The sequence below is a fragment of the Clupea harengus genome, chromosome 5 (genome assembly GCF_900700415.2).
Source record: "Clupea harengus chromosome 5, Ch_v2.0.2, whole genome shotgun sequence".
Taxonomy (NCBI): domain Eukaryota; kingdom Metazoa; phylum Chordata; class Actinopteri; order Clupeiformes; family Clupeidae; genus Clupea; species Clupea harengus.
Window position 1 is genome coordinate 23,521,037 of NC_045156.1, and position 20,416 is coordinate 23,541,452.

The following is a 20,416-nucleotide window of genomic DNA, read 5'->3' on the forward strand; positions in this document are numbered from 1 at the left end:
TAATGCACTTAAACATAAGGGCCAAAAAGTGCAGCAGTGAATGGATCTAACCTGAATTAAAAAAAAGTGTATTCTAAGCGCTGGCCCAGACGTGAACCGAGAGAACGTGAGGGAATGTAAGAGATAGCCATAGTCCATAGTTGAATTACTGTGCATGGGCAAATCGAATGGAAATCAGCAAACCGTGGAGGATGTTTTTCATTCAAACTCTCTACACCGCGTTCCACATTATTATGCAAATTGAATTTAAGGGTCATAAACATTAATTTTTTTTGTTTTTCAAAAACTCATGGATGGTATTGTGTCTCAGGGCTATTTCGATGATTGAAATCAATCTCAGACACCTGTGATAATTAGTTTGCCAGGTGAGCCCAATCAAAGGAAAACTACTTAAGAAGGATGTTCCACATTATTAAGCAAGCTACATGTTTCAGGCAAAATGGGGAAGAAAAAGGATCTCTCTGCTGCTGAAAAGCGGCAAATAGTGCAATACCTTGGTCAAGGTATCACAACATTGGATATTTCCAAAAGAATTGCGCCTGATCATCAGAGGGTGCAGAAATTTGTCACCGATTCACAGCACAAGCAGGTTTGTTCAGACAAATGCAAAATAAGGAAGATTTCTGCCAAACAAATGCGTAGGGTTAAGAGAGCAGCCACTTAAATGCCATTGAATAGCAGCAAACAGGTTTTTGAAGCCGCTGGTGCCTCTGGAGTCTCGCGAACTTCAAGATGTAGGCTGCTCAACAAGAGGTATGCAAGTGTCCTTAAACCTGTTATTCGGCTACCCCTAAACCAAGCTCAGAAGCAAAAAAGGTTGCAGTGGGCTCAGGACTACATGAAGACTAACTTTCAAACTGTTTTGTTTACGGATGAGTGCTGTGCAACCCTTGATGGTCCTGATGGATGGAGTAGTGGATGGTTGGTGAATGGCCACCATGTCCCAACAAGGCTGAGACGTCAACAAGGAGGTGGCGGAGTCATGTTTTGGGCCGGAATCATGGGGCGAGAGCTGGTAGGCCCTTTCAGGGTCCCTGATGGTGTGAAAATGACCTCTGCAAAGTATGTAGAATTTCTGACTGACCACTTTCTTCCGTGGTACAAAAAGAAGAACCGTGCCTTCCGTAGCAAAGTCATATTCATGCATGACGATGCACCATCTCATGCTGCAAAGAATACCTGGGGCATTGGCTACTATGGGCATAAAAGGAGAGAAACTCATGGTGTGGCCCCCATCTTCCCCTGACCTTAACCCTATTGAGAACCTTTGGAGCATCATCAAGCAAAAGATCTATGTGGGTGGAAGGCAGTTCACATCCAAGCAGGTGCTCTGGGAGGCTATTATGGCATCCTGCAAAGACATTAAAGCAGAAACTATCAAAGAACTCACAAGTTCAATGGATGCAAGAATTGTGAAGTTGATATCAAAGAAGGGGTCCTACATGTAACTTGACCTGTTAACATTTTTTTGATTAAAACTTTTTTTTATTTCAGTAAATATGACCTTCTAATGCTGCAAATTCAACAAATGACCATTTTTAGTTCTTTACAACCTATAAAATATCTTGCATAATAATTTGGAACAGCATTTTAAGTTTTTTTTTAAATTTTTGAAAAAAAATACTGTTATCATTGGGAGGTTTGTTCAATAAAATTTGAATTATACTCTAACAGTTGATGACTTGAAAATTATACTGACTGACTGTGCATTACTATTTAGGAAAATCTGAGCAAAGTGTAATTTGCATAATAATGTGGAACGCGGTGTAAATATACTATAATAATGCCAGCGTTGTGGGGTAGATGTTAACATGTAATCTAGATTATGTAATCAGATTTTTTAAATCAAGTACTAGTAACCAGAGTAAGACACTGGGGGAAAACCTTGTGATCACATTGGTCATTTAGGATTACATAATACTTTAAGCAATGTGAATGAATCTTCTAACTTGTCCATAGTCATGGGAACAAAAAGAAATCCATTGCTGAAATATCCCATCTCACTGATGAACCTGATGGCATTCTTCTTTTACACTACAAATGCACCTTGGTACAAAACAGACATGCCTCATCTAAAACGACGGCACAGAAGTAACAGTACAGTAGAGAAGTACCTTGATCTTCGACTAGAGTCTGGACAAAGCAATCTGTTGTGGAGACAGAGGAAGCCATCTTGGGTGCCAGTTTTATTACCTCTTTTTAGCAACTGCTCCAGTCGTGGCTGCAGGAATCATCCCCAGTACGTGATTCCTGAGCAGGGTGCTAAATGATGAGGCTTACATGAATGTATGTCATCAGAAATGAAGCATCTTATGTTAAGCTTTTTGTCATCCAAGAGGTCGAATGTTCACCCATTGCACTGCCTCCGTAAGGATTCCTTCTTCACACTATTGCAAAAGGCCACACAGCCACAGTTGACAAAGATCATATTTAATGTATTTCCTGTTTGATTCCAACATACAGATTTACCACTCCAGCTTTATGTACAGTACAAAGAACACTCCAATTAACATTAAGCTTGTAAACATTTTGCATTTAAACATTTGAGTTCAACAACAGGAAAATAATTGTTCTTTCTTTGACAAAATACATTTGCAAGGGATGATGACTTCCAAAGCGATGGGATATATCTGTACCATATAAACTTTAAAAAAAAAAAAATGTATATACACAAGAGGAAAAGGCATCAATTTATTATTATTTATTAATTCCTATGGACGACATCTACTTGCTGCTGTTCCAAACGTTATCCTTTCTCAAGGATTACAATTTAAAATTGGATGGCTGTTAGCTATTTGTATTTTATCAAAACTGTAGTACATAAAATATAGCATATGCCTCTCATACTATGTCACTAGCATAGAAATCTAGGTTAAGTGAGAAAATAGACAGTGAGCTTGATTTGTAAAAGTCGGTAGGGATTTCTTTAACTTTTTAGGAATCCTCTCGCGAGATGTGCGGTATAAAGTACTTTGTGCATAGACTTGCTTTTTATCAAAGTGGGATGTATTAAAATATCTTTCCAAAAGATAATGATACAATGATAAAACTTCCTATTCTCAGAGAAGAGTTAATTTCTATCCCTGGATGGAGCTGGGCCTCGAATGAAGACTTACAATTTAAAACCACTGCGGTTCAGGACTAGACTTAAGTTCTATTTAACTGAAAATATCCCCTGGGGTTAAAATAAGGAGTATTAGGTCACCTTTTAGTAGAACACATAAGCCTTTTTAAGTGCCAATACTGTCAAGTACATTAGCATCAAACAAGGTTAAAATACTGTACAACAGATTAGCTTGGTTCAGTTAGGCTGCTACGTTCAAACCTTCAGTGGTACAAAGAATAAGTCCACTGACTGGTCAGATTTGACAAGGAAAACAAACAAACAACAAAACTAGCCTCAAAAACAAACCAAACAATGGAAATTATCATTTCAATCTATCTTGGGAAAACAATAGCACAACACCCACAAGGAGACAGAGGAACGGAGAACTCGCAGAAAATATACAGAACAATGAGAAGGAATAAAAACAGTTGTTATACTCGGTGTTTGCTATTTTGTGAGCGAGTGGCCCACCGCATACTTTACATCAGTGGCAGTGGGCACAGTAGGCACGGGAAGCCGATGAGAGCCTTCCGCGCGCCAGCCGCGACAGTGGCACACACAGGGTGAAAAGAGACAAGTACAGAACGGAACGAAACACAAGTGAAGTCCTAGACTCCATAGAGAGGAAACAATGTTATAGGTCACAGGAGGGCACTGTTGTAGGTTTTAACATTAGAAACCTAACAAAGCATGTGTAATTGTATATCCCCATGTCCATTTTTGCTCATACTTTTTTCCAAATTAAAAAAATGAATCTACACCACATACAATCTGCTATCCTGGGACCACGCACGGTATAGACCAGTAAAGAAACCCTGTGTAAAAACATGTTTTTAAATCATTCATCGGCTGGACATCTCAACATGATATCCTGCCTACGGAGGAGTGAGAGTAAATTAGAAATTGTTGTTCCAGAGAAGCAATTGAATCATGCTGATGAGGACCCTGCAAGCGGAGGGGATGCGGCCAACAGCCCCACCTCGTTTGGCAAATACATCCATCCAACTAAATAAGGCACCATGTGCACATGGCCTCTCCATTCCAACGTTGTGTTTCAAATGCTATAGAGCAGAATTCTCTGCAGAGTAGACTGTGGATTTCTGACTTGTATATCCAGAGGTCAACTGAGTATGGCTTAAAAAGAGCAAAACAAAAACATCACTTTAGAGCCTGACTTGTATCCAAGAGAGGAGAAACGATCCTAAAACTGGTCATTGAACCTGACACACTAGATCTGGTCAGAGGACATGATGACCATGCACCATATTACCTGAGATATTTCTTTCTGAGGTTCTGAGGGAGTGTGAGTGAGATCTAATTATTCTGATGTGGGGGGAAAAAAAACTAAGAAAACTGCACATAAACCCATCTTGATATTCTAGAGATGAGTGTGATACAGCCTGATACTGTGGAGTTAGATTGCTAATCTAGATGGCTCTCAACTGGCTCCCGCTCACTCATGAATGAAACACTAGTGGCCTGTTTATGAGAAGTCATCTGTCCTCATGCCACTGAAAGAACAGGGGGAAAAGGGGTTGGGGGGGGGGGGTTAAGTCACTTAGGGATAGACTTGGACACAAGTAAAATACGTAATTACGCAAATACATACAAGATCAAAAGTTTCCCAAAAAGATTAGATAAGTGCAACACGAAAACACGACTTCCAGTTACAAGTGGGCATTAAGTGCTGGTGTAGTTTGTCTTCGAAGCATGGCTTTCTCCTTCAGTCTGACTCAAGGGTAAAACCTATGGATAGAGGTAGGGGATTGCACTTTTTGTGGCAAGTGTACAGAGGTGATTGAGATTGCGAGACAAAGTGTAAATACAATCTGCAGTGCCAAGAGGAAAGAGAAGCAGGCCTACGGTTGAGGTCCTTTAGTCTATAACTGATGACGATCTACATCAAAACTGCGAAACACGAAAGCTGCTGATGTCCACTGAGGACCAATGAGATGCGTTGGCAACAATGACCAGGATGCAGAGCACACGTCTAGTGTTTACTAAGCTGCAGTTTTACGAAACAAGACTCTTTCTACATTACTCCTCAGCGGCTTATACCTGAAACAACCTTGTTGTTGAAGTGTTTGAATAACCTGCTGATTTTTTCTATGGGAGGGGCCAGATTAGCAGGCAAGCTCAGTCTAGGCCAAAGGCAGTGCACTACAGTGCAGTTGCTGCACTGACTTTAAGCATGCATTTCATCTATCTTAACATCTGCAAACATCTGTTCTTAGTTTAGGGGTTAAATCCAGACTAGCACTGGAATACATCGAAAATGTCATGGAGATATCAAGGGGATTATTATTGCTTTTTTTTTTGTCCAACTAGTCCCCTTCAGAGAAGACAATGTGCTGAGAAAGTGTGCACTCAAACTGGTTTCTAGAAATGTCAGAAACCAGCAAAGGTGCATTTCTGCCTATGGTCAGCCTTCTCAGGGACGTGCCTCTACACTTAGAAATACCTTTCCAGGAATACCGAACGATGGGCAACATGTTACGTTCATACAATTCTGTGCTGTCAATGCCCAGCTGCTTCAGTGTGAATGATTCCAGACTTCCACTTCTTGTTTAAGCCATATTAAACCTCCAAAATGAGAACCGTAATAGAGGCTTAGTGGGGTTCTTAAACCCAGAGATCATTGAAGGCAGTTCAATTTGCTTGGACTTTTTCACACAGGATTGTCTATCCAAGTTGCCTTTTCTATGGGCTCCTGTATAACAGTGGGAAACGCAATCTTCTACAGGCAAATTTGTGGCGAGACTCAAATTACTGTCGCAACATTGAGTGGCTCAGGTTATTTTGGGGAAAGGTGCAAGTACAAGAAGGTCACAATTAGGTCAGGGTTTAGATTATGAGGTCACCACTGGGCAAACTCTCTAAAAACATTTTTAAGGTTAAAAGGGCATCAAAAGTGGTCAGGTTGAGTCAGAGCACATACCTAGGACACACATAAAAAATAGGATATCAAATATCCTTCAAAAAAAAATATATATAACAATTATTAATTGCAAGGAGAAGTTCAGCCCAGCCACATCCATCAAGGACACTTGAAGTTCAACAAAACACCAATAAAAGTTTAAAAGGACAATCCTTATGTCACCCACATGAGGCATTGCCATTGGTCAGATGACAGAGAGGCCTGATTGGTGTGTTTTTTTTCCATGGTCACGTGATGCAGCAGCTTCACCACTGGCCAGGCTCCCTTTCTGCTCGTGCGTCTGAGCTTTTCCTGAGGGCGGAGCCTGGCGATCGCTTGCGATGGAGACAAGCGTTTCTAAGAGAACGGAAAAACAACAGGCCACCGTCCTCCCCGCCCCATCTTCAGCAAGCACATTCCAACGATGGAAACAAATTCTGTTTTCGAGTTCCATCTTAAAACCAGATAAACAACAAATGCTGTTAGCAGACGCAGGCCCCTGATTTTGGTTGACAAGACTGCGACAGTTTTGGACGTTGAAAAAAAGCAGAAGAGTAAAGAGGCCAGGGTGGTGGAGAGTGGCGTGGGGGACGAGGGCAGGGTCAGGTCAGAGCAGAGCAGAGCAGAGCTTATGTCTTTGGGGGGTCCGGGGAGAGTGTTCCAGGTGTGGTGATGCCATCAAGGCTGTGTACTGGTATGGTAAACTGCGTGTTGATCACGGAGGGGAACTGCAACACAAACACAATGCTGTTATGCTGAGCCATACTTTGATTGTGCTGTGCCATGTTGTGGTACATGAATGACTGTGTGTGTGTGTGTGTGTGTGTGTGTGTGTGTGTGTGTGTGTGTGTGTGTGTGTGTGTGTGTGTGTGTGTGTACGATTGTTGTTGACTGCAATGAACTCCTGTGTGTAACTTGTCAGCACTGTGTGTGTGTGTGTGTGTGTGTGTGTGTGTGTGTGTGTGTGTGTGTGTGTGTGTGTGTGAACGATTGTTGTTAACTGCAATGAACTGTGTGTAACTTGTCAGCACTGTGTGTTTGTGTGTGTGTGTGTGTGTGTGTGTGTGTGTGTGTGTGTGTGTGTGTGTGTGTGTGTGTGTGTGTGTAACAGACCTGAAACAGCGTGTGAGCGCCATGCCGACGGGCAGGGCTGAGAGGGGCAACTGGACTGAGCGTGCTCCAGAAGTGGACGTTGGACAGCAGAGGACTCGGGGTCAGCAGCAGTGTGGGAGTCTGACAAAAGAAAAACCTCAATGTCACTAAACACCGCTGACCTGGGACCTGTCAACCCTGATCAACAGACTCAAATTGACATTGACATTAACAAAACAGGTCTTCTTTAAAATTGTGTTTGGCAAGTCCGCTGTGTAATGGGCCAAGGAAAGAAAATCCCATAGCCGATGTGCCAAAGTAAAGGTCTGGTTGATGGTTGACTCCACTGACTGGTTAGAGATCATTTATAACATTACTGTGATCATCTTACAATACTGTCATTTACTTTGCATGAAAGCATTTTGAGTCTGTTGAATGAATAAATGTGAATGAAATCTGTGACTTGAAGAACAAGAAAAAAAAAAGAAAAACGCTGGAGGTCAAACCAGTAGGATTGCCAATCCCATGCTAAAATCAGATGAGGTCATATCCTGTGTCACTGAAGTGATTGTATTATTTCCGTGAAATGAGTCCATTGTGTGGCACTAATGGTATAATGCAATAATGAGACTTGCTGCTAAATCTCATCACAGTGACTCACGGAACTCGGCCTAAGCAAACATCTGGCTGGATCCAGGCTGGATAGGACACCTCCAGGGCAAAGAAAGGTTTCTGTAGAACTATATGCCGTTCCGTTTCTAGCCGTAGCACCACACTGTTCCTTGTAGACAACTGAGATTCTTTTATACATAACAGCTGTACACCATTTCTTGTGCAGTGTTGTGTTGCTTTTAAGCGTATTAAGAACTAGGCACACCGCATACTGGTGTGTAATATCACCACCGCAGAGGCAATGCACTAACAACATATTTGCCATTCCAAGAAAAAAGTGTGTTATCTTGGATGATTACATTTCTGGCGACAATAGACTGAACAGTTTGTTGAAAACATGTTGCTCTGAGGAAAAATGTAAGAAAATTGTTTGTGGTTGTGGCGGCTCCACACTTATATGGTGAGAAGCAGTACCTGGGAGTTACGTTCTGCGGTTTTGAGACCTGTTTAGTGAATATGAGGATGATTGTGACTTTATAACATTATTCTTGTGCTCAATTATACAGTACCAGTCAAAAGTTTGGACACACCTTCTCATTCAATGGTTTTTCTTTATTGTAATTTTGTTCTACATTGCAGATTAATATTGAAGACATCAAAACTATGAAAGAACACATTTGGAATTATGTGGTAAACAAAAAAAATGTTAAACCAACCAGAATATGTTTAGATTTTAGATTCTTCAAAGTAGCCACCTTTTGCTTTGATGTCAGCTTTGCACACTCTTGGCATTCTTTCAAGCAGCTTTACGAGGTAGTCACCTGGAATGTTTTTTAATTAACAGGTGTGCCTTGTCAAGAGTTAATTTGTGGAATTTCTTGCCCTCTTACACTGGACTCACACGTAGCCGTTGGAATGCGTTAATCTGGCAAGGTTGACGCATCCCCATTCACTTTGAATGGGGTGACGTCATCCTTTGCCGAACTGAATTTTGGCTCTGTTGGGTTCCGTTGCGTTTCATGCATAGCTTGCGGCAACAGTTGAAAAATGTTCAACTTTTCGAGAGGCAATGCATGCGTCAGCCAATCAAATTGCCTTTCATGCATAACTGACAGCACAGGCGCTAGCCAATCAGATCGCCTTTATGCTCATGTCTGAAAAGCGGGAAGCTAAAAAAAAAAGATGGTGGACAAAACTCCGTAGATGGTCGTATTTGTACCTAAAAGTTGTTTGTTTGACTTTTTTTTGCTTAGATTATTTTTTTTATTTACCGAGATGTAAATGTACAATGTACAATGTAAAAACTCCTTTATTGTAACTGAAAAATACGTCTGATAGGATTCGCAAGGTGTCTGCCCCCCCTATCTAATGTTAGCATGCTACTACTCAGAAGGTAAACAGCTTGCTAGTGGCGTGATTGGTTTGTTGACCTGTCAATCTCACTGTAACGTCTCTGTTATCAACACAACCCCATGCGCCAGACTCCTCCTCCGCCATCCGTTGGATCAACGCATTGCAACGCTCACGTCTGAGTGTGTTTGAGTTTGTGTTTGAGACCATCAGTTGTGTTGTGCAGAGGCAGGGTTGGTGCACAGTTCTATACAGTGAATAGGCCTATTCAACTACAGTTCTAATCCATATTATGGCAAGAACCACTCAACTAAGTAAAGAGAAACAACAGTCCATCATTACTTTAAGACAGGAAGGTCAGTCAATCTGGAAGATTTCAAGAACTTTGAATGTATCCTCAAGTGCAGTGGCGAAAACTATCAAACGCTATGATGAAACTGGCTCTCATGAGGACCGCCCAAGGACAGGAAGACCAAGAGTTACCTCTGCTGCCGAGGATAAGTTCATTAGAGTTACCAGCCTCCGAAACCGCATATTAACAGCACCTCAGATTAGAGCCCACATAAATGCTTCGCAGAGTTCAAGTAGCAGACACATCTCAACATCAACTGTTCAGAAAAGACTGCGTGAATGAGGCCTTCATGGTCAAATTGCTGCAAAAAAGCCATTACTGAGGATGAAGAACAAGAAGAAGAGACTTGCTTGGGCCAAGAAACACAAGGAATGGACATTAAACCAGTGGAAATCTGTACTTTGGTCTGATGAGTCCAAATTTGCGATTTCTGGTTCCACCCGCCGTGTCTTTGTAAGACGCAGAAAAAGGTGAGCGGATGGTTTCTACATGTGTGGTTCCCACCGTGAAGCATGGAGGAGGAGGTGTGATGGTGTGGGGGTGCTTTACTGGTGACACTGCATTCTGCATTCTGCATTCACAGCAATTCTGCAGCGACATGCCATCCTATCTTGTTTGCGCTTAGTGGGACCAGCATTTGTATTTCAACAGGACAATGACCCCAAACACACCTCCAGGATATGTAATGGCTATTTGACCAAGAAGGAGAGTGATGGGAGTGCTGCGTCAGATGACCTGGCCTCCACAATCACCCAACCTAAACCCAATTAAATGGTCTGGGATGAAGTTGGACCGCAGAGTGAAGGCAAAGCAGCCAACAAGTGCTCAGTACCTCTGGGAACTCCTTTAAGACTGTTGGAAAACCATTCCAGGTGACTACCTCATGAAACTGATTGAAAGAATGCCAAGAGTGTGCAATGCTTTCGTCAAAGCAAAAGGTGGCTACTTTGAAGAATCTAAAATATAAAACATATTCTGGTTTGTTGAGCATTTTTTTGTTAACCACATCATTTCATATGTGTTCCTTCATAGTTTGGATGTCTTCAATATTAATCTACAATGTAGAAAATAAATTAAAATAAAGAAAACTATTGAATGAGAAGGTGTGTCACTGGTACTGGTACTGGTACACTGGTACTGTACATAAGCAACCATATGAGCTTGATTGTGTAATCTGTAAACTATGTAGTAGACAGTTGCGTACTATGAAGTACTTTCTCATGGCAAATGTGTCTTTGTGGAGCTCTTGAGAATGCAGCAGCGCTGCCACCTGCTGTCCTGGATGCAACATTTCTGTCATGTTTTTGAGAGTCTATCTGACTGAAACACTAAAGACAGCTGCCTAACTCTCTATACATCTGATGTCAGAGTTGAAGACAAAGAGTACACATACACAGTAAGCTTCCTTCCATCACGTGCCCTTTCCACGTACAGAGACCACACTAGAGGTGTTTTGTGCCGGTGTAAGGAGGCAAGCGTGTCTGGTCTCACCTGCAGAAAGGCTGGCGTGAGCGAGGCTGTGGGCAGCGAGGGGCTTGACAGACCCATGGGGCTCAGGTCCGAGCTGGTCACCACCAGCGTGGGCATCAGCTCCAGGCCTTTGGGCTTGCGGGCCTTACCGCTCTGGCTGCCGGCTGGGGAGAGCTGCACGATGGACTGCCCCTGTGCAGGAGATGAGGAGGTCAGTTATTAGTATCTGCTTACACATTTGCTGAAACTGCTTGTTTAAGGGTTACGGTTTGGGAGCATTATTTGCTAGTTTGAACAGGTTTGTATAAACCTCATATGCTGGGCTGATGTGTGGTTGTCCATACATCGTTAATCTTGACAGGCTCAGCAGTAACAAATATGATAGTGATGACAATATGATCTTCCCTACAGTTGTTCTCAATGCCATAATGAGAACTGTGCCTTTGGTTGGAATACATTGACATGATGTGAATTTGAAAATAAAGTTTGAAATGTTACTCAAAGGTCTGTGTCCATAGGATATACTGTGTCATAAACCACAGTTTGGCAGGCATCAACTTTTCTTATGTTTAAAGACACATCCCAGTCAAAGTGTCATTTTGGGGGGGTGTACAATGTAGTTCAGTTCAGTTCAGTGATTGAATACCCCCCACCCCCCATGTATTTCACAGTAGACTTCTCTGTAAAATGTCAACTGTCACACTTGCAAAACAGCTTATGCTCCGTATCTCTTATCTTATATTATATAATGATAATTTGACTACCCTTTCCTCTAGTTTGTCTCAAGCATCAATATTACTGATGTTCCAACAGTACCAAATCTAGCTGATCATCCGATCATCACACTACCTGCACTGTAAAACAGGACATCCACACAGTACTGGACTTCGTGACAGTGACGGGGCTCGGCTTACCTGGGAGGAGATGGACTCAATGTCACTGTCGATCACCAGTTCCTGGGTGGAGTCCTGTAGGGTGTTGGGCGAGGGCGAGCGGGACTGGAGCCCTACCAGGTGGAACACTTGGGAGTGGGTGCTCATGGTCTCCTCAAACGAGCTGGTTTGAGACAGAGCTAACTGGCTGCTGGTCATTTCTGTGTAGCCGGCTGCCGGTGGCGGAGCTTGGAGGGGAGATGCCAACGGGGACGGTATGGGCTTGTCGGCAGATGACCGACTGGCTGGGATAGTCCCAAACCGAATGACGGACGGAGAGGATGACTGCTGCTGCTGCTGCTGCTGCTGCTGCTGCTGTGGTTGTTGTGGATGAAGCTCCGGGGTACCTTTTTTCTCAGCCAGCTTCTCGCCAGGGTTCTCCATCTTAATGGACTTAAAGAGCTGTGTGCCAGACTGCAGAGAGGTCAATGTGAAGGTGGTGTACAGGCCTGAGTGGATGTAGTCATTCCGGCCGGTAGATTTACCCTGGCCGCCTATTCCAAGCCCTCCACACCTCTCCAGACCTACGCTGTTGTTCTCATTCTCCTTCAGCTGGCAGCTAGAGCTCCTGTCCGTCACAGGCAAAGCCCCGCCCAAGCCCCCTTCTCCTGCCCCTTCAGCCCGGCTCATCGGCTCCCCCTTCAGGATGTCTGGGTAGGAGACGAAGCGGTACACAAACTTCTGCCCATTCACTTTCTTGATGATGTTCTATCAGGGGGAAGACAAATGTGGGAGGAAGGAAGCGAGAGGAAGGGCTTGATTTAGCAGCAGTCATTACGTGGGATAACACATTACCAGATGTCATGTCTCTCCAGTCTCTCTTCACACATCAGCTAAATGCGGCTGCAAGTGCAGGTTTTACTGTTGCTCTCAAATCGCCCATCTCATCCAATTACACTGACAACCACAAGGATGCCAAAACTATCAAGGGCAGACAAGTGATGCCTCAGTCGAGTGATTACTGTCTAGATCTGACAAAAATCTATAATTATTCTATATAGAGCTCTAAAAAAAAAAAACTCTTATCTACATTTCCTTGAGAGATTGTGAACCACGCACTGACTGGCAAGTGGCTTTTGCACATAAGTGACAGGACATGTCATCAATGCAGTGACAATTTGTGTACGGTGGGGATGGAGGAATGATGTGCATGACACATTTCTTGGCCATGTTTCTTTGTTGTCAACAGATGGCATGAAAGCCCGCCTGCTTTCCACGTCCACATCTGGAGGCCTCACTGCTAAATATTCTAATGTGGGTGAAAACAAGTGGCTTAGCTGAAGCTGCATTTGGCAACTGTGTCACAATAGCACTGTTGTGGCAAAGGTCTGAAAATCAACTGTTGCCCCCAATCTTTGCGGATTAATTCAAAAAGTGGCTCATAATGTTGACAAAAATCTTTTCAAATAGATAATCATTTGAAAAGGACACAATTCAGCTGTGGTCTTTACCTGAAAGGTATAATTGTATTACCAGAAGGAGTAGGAGGCTGGATTTTTCAATGCAGCACTTTTCTGCCAGCTAGCAATCCCAACTGGTCCTTCTTTTGCCAATTCCAACTCCTTGTGGGTCTACCTGACCTGCTACAGTCAGTCCTACAGTACATGACAGCAAAAATTGGAATAGACAGTGCATCCTGACATCTGACACTGGCATTCATCCCAAATGAATTCTGTGTTATAAAGGGCAGAAATAACTGAGCCCACAGCTCTCTATGGAGTCAAAAAGCGTCCTCCGATCCCGGCCTCCACCCAGGGGCTCAGACATCCCTCCCTGTACCGTAGGCTGCCTCTACGGCTAAACAACCTGCAATTACTGCCATGCGGCGGCGGCTTCCAGCAGCTCTGAGGAATGTGAGGGGGAGAGAGTAACCCACAGTGACACTGCCCCACCCTGCCTCCACCACACTAGCCGCTCACACAGGGGCGATCCACCAGCACAGGCAGAGACGACACAGTGTCTGAGGCAAGAGTAAGGGTGTATAAATGAGGCATTGATCTTAAAGAGGCAGTTTACAGACTTGCTCTGCAAACAACAGCATAGTTGTCAATGATAAACAATGATTTGTCAAATTTAGCAAATTGCTCCTTCCTAGTCTAGCAGTCTGTTCAGTGTGTGCGCTCACCTAAACTCCGGTGTTCATAGTCCTGTTTATATAAAAGCAAAACAAAGTGGCTCGGGACTGAGCCATACACGGTTCCAGCCAGAAACGTTGCTTCAGGAGCATGGAAGGGAAGGGTGTAGTAGGGGTGGGTATGCTGATATTTGGTTATAAAACATCAGGTTTTGCAATGTAATTCTGCGATACATTGCAATTTATTTCTCCCATATGATTTTTTTTATACATATAGCTATATTTATGGCATATACATTTTATATGCTGAGAGTCTCTGCTGCCATCTTAGCAAGGTAAATGTGTTATCGACTCTGACTTCTTTTCCAATTTCTGCTATTACGGCCCGGTCTGACCTTCCATGGCCCGCCCATCTTGGGTGCCTGTGCTCTCACTCCCTCTCTCTGCAGCAGGTGCATTGGTGCACAGGTGTGGTGGAATTCCTCCTGAGTGGCAGGAGGGATAAGAGGCTTCCCACTATGGCTGGCTTTCCCTTCCTGTCTGACATCATTTGGTCTTAGTTTTCCGTTTTGCTGACACCCCTAGACACTGACTGGTGCTTCTTCTTCCACTATACTGACACTCTTGACATTCTTTACTCATTCTTTAATAAATGTACTTATTAATTGCCATCTGCGTGTGGCCTCCCCTTCTTCTTGCCATGCTCCTAGCCAAGCGTGCGTACCATATGGGGACTCATCCAGGATCTAGTCCGGAAGTTGGTACATGACTTATCTTTTCTACTAAATGCCAAGAGAACGGTGGATGTGTAAATAAGTGCACTGTAAATGACCTGGTTCAGCAAAGTTATCGGAACTTGGTGGGGGGACCCATGTAGAATTTTTGCGAAGTTGTTTGCTGTTGGACAACCTGTTGTGCATGCCACCTGCATCCTGCCAACTGTAGCATGCACAACAGGTTGTCCAACAGCAAACAACTTTGCTGCCAGATGAAATGGAACTCCCTCCTCTCCTCAGCAAACCAAACAAAACAAAACTGGTCAAAGCCAAGATCACTATGAATTTAGCCAAATGTGTGGCTAATGTTGCCACTGTGGTTTATTTAGGCAAAGTAGTAGGTCATGGGCAGGTTCGGCCTGTGAGGGCCAAAGTGCTTGCCATTGACAGTTTTCCTCCTCCAATGACGAAAAGGGAGCTGATGAGATATCTGGGCATGGTAAGCTACTATCGCAGTATACACTATCAACATGAATGGGAGGATGTTATAAAACCTAGCAGCCTAAAAAGCAGAACATAAAAAGGCTAAAACCCTGCATATTGTTTGTTAATGTAGGAAGATGGATGGTATAAATACATGCTACTGATGTGTTGTGCCTTTTTATAAGTGACTTATAAGTGACTTCTGACCATAACATATCAGAAAACAGGACATAGCCTCAAAAAACTCCTCGTATTTTAGATTAATCTAATATGTGCAATTTTCATAGGTGCATCAGTAAACAAAAACACTACAATTATATAAGGTCTTCACTGTGTAGTCATGATTGTGATACTTGATTCATGACATTAGGACATATGGAATAAATCATATGGCTTTTCTTCATGTGACACTCCATCCACCAGTTGCCACTAGCTTTCCTCCCCTCACCCTCATTGCCATTCCATTATCATGACTATGTTATACTGATGTTATACCTGATTATTTTAACACAGCAACAGGTTATGGACTTTGGTCTGGATGAGGTAATCAAACCTAATCAAACCTATCATTTCTACTAACTGCTGCTGATTAAGGTTAATTAATGGCGATGGATGGAATTATATAACAGAGATTAAGATCACCTCACAAATCCACACAATGCCTTGAAATATCTAAACAAGTCCATAAAAAAATTATGACCAAGACTAATGATGCATAGTGATGCGATTAATGATATAAAATGATGCACAGGTAAACTGGTACATTAACTGTCTGTGGCTCCTTCAGTCTGACACTATCATGTATGATGTAGAAAGACTTCTTGACAACATAGATCACATATCGCACCTATACGGGAAGGTGTATTGCATATAGCTAGATTTTTATAACATCCTCATTTTTTTATTCTTCATGGTCATGTGAAGAGGAGGCAAGCACTTGTGAAGCACTTGTGTGTGTGTGGGGTGCTCTGGATGGGAGAAGCATGATTGGTGTATGCGTGAGGGATGTCTGTGTACATGAAGCGCATGGGTGCGCTTCCCGAAGGTGAGGGCAGTGTGACGATGTGATCGTCCCTACGGTTGAATATGCTCTCTGGCTGCCATGCCATTGAGCCGGGCTCTTTGGTGTGGCGGTCAGAGAGCATGTTTGGTACCCTGTAGACCTGGGTTCGAGTCCGGGTAGGGTGACCCTGCTCTCCCTTCGCTACAGTCCTACTAGCCAACTAGGCTATTCACTATGGCTAGGCTATGCAGTTTTTTGGTCCGAGCATGAAACCCTGCTATAGCGTTAGAACAGCTTTTATCACAATGCCCCTAAATATAATGCGGCGATACATTGGTTAGCAGGCTAGCTAGCTCATAATGCCAGCTGTGGTGTTGTTGATGTTTGCAAGCGAAGTCTACTAAATGTTAGTCGTTTGTTGGTAGATTTTCACAAAAACTCCATAACACCTATTTAAATACTTGTCAAAATATCACAATAATGATACAAAATGATTTCCCCCCATCCTTCCAATACACTAAGCAATTGCAGCTTGACACACCATTGTCAAAGCCTTTGTGTTAAGTGTTTTTCTCCTAGCCATGTTTGGAAGAGTGCAAGGTACCTTCTCATAGTAGTAGCGCAGGGCCCGGCTCAGTTTGTCATAGTTCATGTTGGGCTTGTTCTTGCGAGCGCCCCAAAGCTTGGCCACCTCTTCGGCCTGCAGCAGCTTGAACTCGCCCTCCTGGTTGGTCCAGCAGATGAGCTGCTCCTGACTCCGGTCCAGGAGAAGCTGCAGCAGGAACTGCCACAGAGTGACCGAGCTGTCCATGGCATCCAGCTGTACACACACACACACACACACACACACACACACACACACACACACACACACACACACACTTAACTTTAGATTGGGTCGAGGCAGAAAGGTGCACTGTTACAAAGTAGCCTAAACATTGAAGGTATGTCATGAGTGTTGCCCTCTCTGCTCTACAGCAATCATGTTAAGAAGTACATGCATAAAAATGAAACAAGCACAGAACTTTTCATCCTTTGTGACACATAAAAGGCCAATAGCTACTCATACTACAAGGTACAGCCAGGCATTGTAGAATGTACAGGGAGAAACTGACGCATGATGCTTAATGCTCAGTAAACTTCTATGCTCCTTTAAAACACACAGCAGTATGTTCAACACGGGGTTTTCCACTCAATATCCATGCCTGAGAAAGATTAATGATGTAGCCCACATGTGACTTTAAACACCAATCGCAAAAGTTTGTGGGTATTCTGTCTTTAAGTTCCAGACTACAAAGGCTATGAGCTGAACCTGCATAACAAAGAACACAGGTCAAAGCAGTTGACGAAACAAAGCGTTAGACCACAATCTCACAAAGAGCTTCCTTCTGAGAACATCAGAAACGGGCGATGGGGGTCCTCTGAAACCTGATCTATATTCAGTCTTGTTTCCTGTATACAAATATACACCAGGCAGCCACTGTATCTTCACATCTGTCTGTCAGTAATTGCTACTGAGTCCAGCCACCCCAGATCACATCAATAGTTTTAATAACTATCTAATAACAAAGGCTGCCTGGTTAGCAGTAGACTCTAGTGAACCTCGTGCCCAAATGTGTGGCTCCATGTTTCTGAGAGGACTAGGTCTATCTACAGGCCGACTCACCCTGACACAGAACCCCTCTGGCTGCTCCATGTCTTCATACATAATCTTGAAGAAAAAGAGGTAATCATAGGTAACACTTCAATTATTTTATTTAGTGACTAAACTAATCGTTTTAGACAAATGGTTGGATATGGTTCTCCACAGCCAATTACAAACCTGGCAGACAAAAAACTCCTCATTAGCGGGCTTCAAGTAAAGCCTAATGTGGCTGTTCTGCGGCAGGGATGTAATATGGCTAGTTATATGAGGACAGCGATTACATGATTAATAAGAAACATAAAATAGGCTACAGTCCTGCTTGATTGGAATGAGGACCTACAGCCATACTGGGTCTTTGCGGATAAGCTCTGGCATTTTCGTGCTGTAAGGACAGATACCTATGAGGTTCTGGACACTTTTATAAAAGTGTACCCATGGTAAGCTGCATGGCAGTTACATAGCAGAATCATTGATCAAAATGTTCCTGGCTGTAGGGAAAATATGGAGAGGTGCACCATATAACGACTTCTGAATCGTCAAAGCTCCAAATGTGGAACGTTCTACATGAAGAGAACCCCAGAAAGATACTTCATGGACATCTTAGACTGGTAAACAGCACATCTATAAAGCAGAGAATGGGATAGTCCTTATAACTATACGAGTAAAAATAGGCTGTCAACTTGCAAGGCAATAGCTTTGAATTAAAAAGCAGCTTTGTGAAGCTCTCTTTTGTTATATGGATGTTCATACTTTTTTTCTAATTAAGAAAGCATGTGAGCTTGTTCAGTATTTACCCAGGCTGCGTGGAATGGATGCTTGCAGATGCTGTGTGTAAACACCTTAAATTAACGCAAAATCTGCTCTGACTCATCTTTGCCCAAGCGGGAGCAGAACACCAAAGCAACACGCCTCCCACACACTGACAAAACATAACATTCATGTACAAGATGGACTATCTGCTGCTAAAACGAAATGTGTCATTGCATTAGCAGAATAGTTTTCAAGAGATTTGCAGATGAAGACCCCTTAATCTGAGACTAGTCTGGGGATAACGCCTTGTCGTCTGATAATGTAATGTTACATCTGTAACCGCAAAGGTGGTTACTTACAGTGATCTACAACTGTTCCTCATGCAGTCAAACAGGCAATGGGAGTATTACCCGTCATAAATTAGAAATACTTAATTTCTAATAACTTACGTGCGACAAATGAACATTATGCAAATGTTATGCACGTTACCAATACGGTTGCGCTAGCTAAAGATACCTAAAACCGATCTAACTTAATTTAGCTAGCTAGCTTGTTAACTAACAAGCTGTAAAATTCAATATAACAACTATGGGCTATATGGCTAACTATCTATTCAACTGTGAGGAAGTTGTTAATAGAACTAGATAGCCGGCTAAATGACCAGAATATATAGCACTGCAAGGCAAATGATATGGCTAAACAGCTAGCCCTGGCTAGTGTCATCTTGTAGAAACACTGCTTGCTAGCTAGCTGCGGTGCAATTTGACAACAAAATCGCCCCGGTGGGCAGACTCGTGAAATTCAGTTGCCCGTCTTCGCGGAGCCTGACTTACCTTACTTGCCGATGTTGTTGATTCCAAAGTGTTGATTCCAAAGTATTTTTTACTAAGATGGCTACATTTTTATTTCCTGATCTGCAGATTTGCATTAGCGTTTGCCGTGAAGACAGCAGACAAGTTTGTTGAGTAAACACATCCACAAAAAAATGTTTGAAGTCCTTAGCAATTGTTAACAGGAACAAATCTCTCAGAACAGGAAATTATGAGACTGCTGAGATCACTTCCTTTTTTGTTTGCTAGTATTTTCATAAATATGCTTTTAGCTCCCTCCGTGGTCATTTGAAGGCGCGTTTCGTCTGCAGGTTGGAGACGGGGGCTGGGCGTGAGCCGCGCAACGCGAGCCAGAGCTGCGGTTTACGTGTGGTTATGAATATTTCTTCTGATTCCTGGGCTAATTTGAAAAATTACACCTCGTTGTCACCGAGATGTCCGCGTTGCTAATGGAAACCTGCGATAGACAACTGTGGTGCGTGGGGGATTAACTCTGCGGCTTGCTTGGTCATTGCATGGGTGGGATTATAGTTGATTAACAGTTTGGTTTGTGTGATTGCGATTTACATTTTGGTCTCTATTTCATCTCTAGGTAGTTGTCTCATTCTTATCCTTTTATTTTGAACATTTTGACAATAGACTATTATTGGAGACACATTTTGTAGGCATATCTTGACATTAGGGGGCTGTGATCAAATTATAACCCGTTGTTTAGCCTACACGTGTAGTGTAGTTCTCTTTTTCTTACAGTTTAGATTCATTGTTCCAAACATCCACTTTCGAATAGTTATGGGATTGAGAGAGCTGTCAAATAATTGTAAATTATTCATTTTTTTCTATCTTTTTCTCTTCTAACTATCTGGTAATACATTGAAGGTAAATATAGGCCGTTGTGCTTGAAGTACTTTCACTAGTCCGGTATTCACCCAATGCCATCAGGGGTGACTGGCTCTGAAGCCCTGGGCTGAGGTCACTTGAGAGAAAGCAGGGGGAAATACATGAAATATGGAAGATCTTCACCCAACCTCCGTGGCCTCACCTATGTGCTATTGGCCTTTTGTTGCAGAAATTGCATTACCTCTGA

General features: G+C 42.9%; 1 protein-coding gene across 3 annotated transcripts; it reads right to left on the reverse strand.

Annotated features, from left to right (window-relative positions):
* Positions 1-2,414: 2,414 nt before the first annotated feature.
* elk4 (ETS transcription factor ELK4) lies at positions 2,415-20,122 on the reverse strand. Of its 3 annotated transcripts, XM_031568210.2 has the most exons (7): positions 19,336-20,122; positions 17,774-17,818; positions 16,712-16,927; positions 11,814-12,539; positions 10,921-11,091; positions 7,137-7,256; positions 2,415-6,751 (listed from the first exon to the last, which is right to left on the reverse strand). In XM_031568210.2, exons 2-7 carry the CDS (start codon positions 17,813-17,815, stop codon positions 6,653-6,655), a joined length of 1,374 nt encoding a protein of 457 aa, XP_031424070.1. In that variant the 5' UTR covers positions 17,816-17,818; positions 19,336-20,122; the 3' UTR covers positions 2,415-6,652. The 3 variants fall into 3 exon arrangements, with proteins under 3 accessions (XP_031424070.1, XP_012678013.2, XP_031424071.1); XM_012822559.3 differs by lacking the exon at positions 17,774-17,818; XM_031568211.2 differs by lacking the exon at positions 19,336-20,122 and having other exon boundaries at positions 17,774-19,323.
* Between the last annotated feature and the right edge of the window lie 294 nt (positions 20,123-20,416).

Bases quoted from the DNA above. Each gene is read 5' to 3' on its own strand.
- elk4 (XM_031568210.2), bottom strand. From the start codon at position 17,815: ATGTATGAAGACATGGAGCAGCCAGAGGGGTTCTGTGTCAGG. The intron at 12,540-16,711 runs GTACCTTGCACT...TCCCCCTGATAG, and splicing joins TGCGCTACTACTATGAGAAG to AACATCATCAAGAAAGTGAA. The intron at 11,092-11,813 runs GTAAGCCGAGCC...TCTCCTGCACAG, and splicing joins TTGAGTCCATCTCCTCCCAG to GGGCAGTCCATCGTGCAGCT.